A 5,144-nucleotide genomic window follows, 5' to 3' on the forward strand; every position below is an offset into this window, starting at 1 on the left:
TTAAGATGAAGCATTTTAGAGATGTGGTTTTGACATTCACATGTATCTGGTTGGGCCTAAGTGCCAGTTGCTTGTCCCAGATTCAGCCAAGACCACTGCCGGGGCAACAAGTACCATGTTTCTTCATATTTGGTGACTCATTGGTTGATAATGGAAACAACAATGGGATACTAACCCTTGCCAGGGCTAATTACAGGCCTTATGGCATTGACTTCCCACAAGGTGCCACTGGCAGATTCACCAATGGTCGCACTTATGTTGATGCATTAGGTAATAATTCAATACCTTCATTGCTTTCTTAATTAAGCTAGTCAACAATATTTAATAATCATGTAGAAAACTATAGAATAATAACACGTGATTAATTAGTGATATGTTGTTGTTATTCAAGTTATAATATTTCCACTTTTTATGTTGCATAGCTTAAAAATCTAGTTTTTTTTTTTGGGAATTTTAATAGTAGTTAAAGTAAATTATATGCTTACCCTAACAAATAGCAGTAACATGCTGAGTTCTTATTAACAATTGATTATTGCAGCTCAGCTTATGGGTTTTCCAACTTATATTCCTCCTTATTCAAGAACTAGGGGTTTGGCACTATTAAGAGGAGCCAATTATGCATCTGGAGCAGCAGGCATCAGAGATGAAACAGGCAGTAACCTGGTATGCAATTGCTTATATTTATAGTCCTTTCATAAAACATATTAGGGGTATTGGAAAAAAATCAAATAAAACAAACTCAGTTGTGGACTAATCCAAATCGCATTAAAAAGTTATTGAACTGGTTCAAGAATCGAACCATTTTTTTTGAATAAGTTTAAAAACCGAATCATTTTTTTAAAATCGGTTTGGTCCAAGAATCCAACCACTTTACCAATTTGGTTTGATTCAAGATAAAAACCGAATCGAATCAAACCATACTCACTTTTAGAAATGTGGATAAATTAAATAAATCGAACAAAATCGAGAATCCAAATATCCAATCAAATCGCGCCACATTTTTCCAAATCAATTTTAGAACCAGATCATTTTCTGTGAACTGGTTCAAAAACCGAATCACTTTTTAAACCAGTTCGGTTTGCCCGAATCAAACCACTTTTTTCAGTTTGATTCAACCGAACTGAACCATACACACCCTATAACATATCTTTATGTGAGTCTCAATATATCCTGGTCCACCTACTCTGATTTTCCTATGTAACCATATGCAGGGGGCTCATACATCAATGAATGGGCAAGTGGCTAACTTTGGATACACAGTGCAGCAGTTGAGGAGTTTCTTCAGAGGAGACAATGATGCGCTTAATAGCTACCTAAAACAATGTATATTCTATTCAGGGATGGGAAGCAATGATTACCTGAATAACTATTTTATGCCAGACTTTTATTCAACTAGCTCAAATTATACTACAACAGCTTTTGCATCCATCCTTCTTCAAGATTATGCTCGCCAGTTAGCTGTAAGTTATTAACATCTGATTCTTAACTACTCTCAACATATAGCTTGCACAGTGTCATGTGGACAATAATTTTTGTTCGATTTGAGTGGATCGTGACAAATGTGAGATCTGTAAGTTAGCGTGGTCTATGAAAGGAAAAAATTTAACATGCTCCAGACCCACCATTTATTCAGTGGTCTCTTTTATATAAATGGAAATTTTTCTTTCATTTTTACCCTTTTCTTTTTAATTTTTTCCTTCTCCGTCTCTCCTTTTTTTCTATTTTTGGGAGGGACTACCATGGTCCCGTCCCACAAAAAATCTTCTTCTATAAAAGAGACAACCGAAAGAGTTGACAAATCAATGTGCACAGAAAAAGAAGGGTTAACAAATCACTGTACATATAAAAGAAGGCTTGGAGTTAACGGGGATGGTGTATATGCACAATGGCAAAAAAAAAAAAAAAAAGGTAAGGTTTCAGAAGTATGTACATGTAGGGTTTAATATTTTATTTATTGAGAGGTTTTACCTTTATTATAAAATCAAACAATTTCATTCCTATGAACATAATATAGGGGCAAGATAATGGGGTGGCCGATTGATTGAACATGTAATTTGAGCTAATGTAGATCAGAACCAATTACTTTGACAAAATGTGATGAACTTTTGGATGCCCAAATTTATAAAGTTGTTTAAGTTACACACGCAGACACATGCAAAATAACTTCCATGATAACTAGCGTTAACATTGGGGTATGTGGTTTTCTCTTATTATTCCTTAGTTCAATTATTCTACTTTGGCTAATTGCTTTGTATTCTTAATCTTATTAAGAATGACTCAATTTTTTTTTTTTTTGCATTTCCTTTCGATAGATTATATTGATTTGTTCACTTAAAATTGTGCAGCAATTATATTCACTAGGAGCACGAAAAGTGATCGTTACAGCAGTTGGTCAAATTGGCTGCATACCATATCAACTAGCCCGTATACATGGTAACAACAGATGCAATGAGAAAATCAACGATGCCATCTTGTTATTTAACTCAGGTCTTAAGAGAATGGTTCAGAATTTCAATGGAGGGCAGCTTCCAGGAGCAAAGTTTGTATTTGTTGATTCTTATCAAAGCAGCCAAGATTTATCTTCAAATGGAACCTCATCTGGTAATTCTCTTTAGCTTAGACAAGCCTTTTAATAATGATAAAACACAGGTTCACTAAAGCTGATTTTGGACTTTGTATATATATGATATCACACAGGTTTTGATGTTATAGACAAGGGATGCTGTGGGGTTGGCAGGAACAATGGGCAAATTACTTGCCTTCCTCTGCAACAACCATGTCAAGATCGTGGCAAGTACTTGTTCTGGGATGCTTTCCACCCCACTGAGTTGGCTAATATCTTACTGGCTAAGGCTACGTACAGTTCGCAATCATATACTTCTCCCATTAATATTCAACAATTGGCAATGCTGTAAAAAGAAGTTGAGCTATATGCTTAATTTTGTGTGTTTGTGTGGTGTTTATGCAGTGCAATTTGTTGATTGATCATAATATTCATGATCTTGTCTAGTAAGAATATGCTCTTGTTGCTTAAGTCATTTGATTTCCTTTGTACACCTATGATCCCATTGTGTAGGAACAATTACAAAATTAATAAAGATGATTGAGTGGTTAAGTCACAAGTTGGTCTCCATTCTTTTATTGAAAAAATTTGAACTTCAGCACCAGATACATGAGTTTATTCATTCATTATTCACAACTCAAATTTGAAGGGAGCTTGCGTTAGGGGACATGGTTGAAGTATAATAAAACTATTCATGTGTCCAACTTAAGTTTATAGGAGAGTTGGATTCTTCTGACATGTTAAGATATATCTCATATGCTAAATATATGGGCTAAGTACCCTCATAACAATATTACAATCCTTCCCTCATGAGCTTTGGGGTTGAGTTAGGCCTAATCATTCTAACATGGTATAAGAGCTTACCCACGCTTTTTTTAGGCTACCAGCAAATTTTCTAAAGCCTATTGTGAACTTCATGCTTTAACTACATAAGAGAGGTGTGCCTCTTCTGAACTTCATGATTTAATTACATCAGGTGTGCCTCTTGTGAAACATGTATTCCACATAACATGTACTGAGCATGAGGGAGGTGTTTATACTGATGCATTAATTTATTCTGTATGAGAAGTGTGTTAAGATATTCCACATCTGCTAGATGTATGGGTTAAGTATCCTTTACAATAATTGTGCGATTCCTTTTTTAACGTGCTATCTTTTGAGTTTGAGTCAAACACAATCATTCTAGCACTATAACCATGTATAATCAGTCTTCAATTTTATTTTATTTTGCCATCTTCTTCCCTTCTCAATTGCAATTGAATTAACGTTTAGTCAAAAAATTACTTTGTATAGTTTAAACTAAAATATATAGGAAACTTACTATGTTATTATTCCCTGAACTTGCATAATGGGAGGGTCATTTTTTTCATTTATAAAAAAATTACCAAATATTTTAAAGCAACAATGTGCAGTTTCCCTTGGCTACTATTTTCAGTTCTATTCCATGGATCATTATAGGAGAACAAACTCCATAGAATTTGTTAGGTTTTTATGCTAACTTGGCTGTTATGCTAAGGTTCAAACTATTTTTTAGATGAGGTTATCATTCCATCTATTTTTAGATGCTAACTTGGCTGCAAAAGACGCTGTGTTATGCATTGCTGCCATCTCAGCTGCCATGGAAGTTATTTCAGTCACTTCATAAAGTCCAGCTGCCTTCTTTGGAGCTTCATCTCTTTGTTCAGGCCATTGGCAGCTGTTTTGGCTTATTCTCTCAAGTGTCTCAAAAGCCTCTGGATACCTTTTCAATAAAAACATTCCATTGGCAGTAGCATCCAAGTGAGTTTTTCCTTGGTGACTCAATCCTCTATAGAAAATCTGAATGGTAGCCCATTTAGGAAGACCATGGGTAGGACACTTTTTAATCAGCCCCTTAAATCTAGTCCAGCTCTCATGGATTGACTCATCAACATACTGTCTAAACCCAGTGATGTCATCCCTCAAATCACACACCTTTGTGGGTGGGAAAAACCGCATAAGGAAGGCTTCTCGAAGCTCCTTCCACGTGGTGATGGACTGTGCAGGCAAATCTTCTACCCATTCTTCTGCTGCCCCAGCTAAAGAGAAGGGAAATAGCCTCATTCTCATGGCATATGTGGACACTCCATGAACAGAAAATGTATCGGAAATTTTCATAAATTTTGTAATATGCTTGTGGGGATCTTCCTTGGGTAATCCATGGTATTGAGTCATGGATTGCAGCATCTGTATCATCCCCGGTTTGAGATCAAAATTCCCCTCCACTCCAGGCTGGACTATACCAGGAATTACTCCATCAAGTGATGGAATAGCATATTCAGCAATGGGAAGCTCTTCATCCACAATAACTAGAGCATGGTTGCCATTCCCATTGCCATTGATGTTTTCTCCATTAACATATCCATGGTTCGATTCTGCCATCTTCAATAATTCGGCAACAATTGTGTAATACTGCTTGTTACTGTAATCAAAATTGAATTCTGCAGAAATCTCACAAGAACTTGAAATTGGAGTCAGTAGATAACAAGAAAAATATGTAAAAAGGAAAAAGAAAGAAAAAAAAAATAAAAAAATATCAAGAAGTCTAAAACAGAATCACAAA

The 5,144-nt window shown here is 35.5% G+C and overlaps 1 protein-coding gene across 1 annotated transcript; it reads left to right on the top strand.

The window, feature by feature from the left end:
- Positions 1-3,080, top strand: LOC133286280 (GDSL esterase/lipase At1g33811). The gene is made up of 5 exons (XM_061483678.1): positions 1-270; positions 539-663; positions 1,212-1,460; positions 2,346-2,601; positions 2,698-3,080. Exons 1-5 carry the CDS (start codon positions 6-8, stop codon positions 2,913-2,915), a joined length of 1,113 nt encoding a protein of 370 aa, XP_061339662.1. The 5' UTR covers positions 1-5; the 3' UTR covers positions 2,916-3,080.
- Positions 3,081-5,144: the final 2,064 nt, after the last annotated feature.

Source organism: Gastrolobium bilobum, unplaced genomic scaffold (assembly GCF_033153095.1).
Source record: "Gastrolobium bilobum isolate Gb01-03AN ecotype WA unplaced genomic scaffold, APGP_CSIRO_Gbil_v1 utg3566, whole genome shotgun sequence".
Taxonomy (NCBI): domain Eukaryota; kingdom Viridiplantae; phylum Streptophyta; class Magnoliopsida; order Fabales; family Fabaceae; genus Gastrolobium; species Gastrolobium bilobum.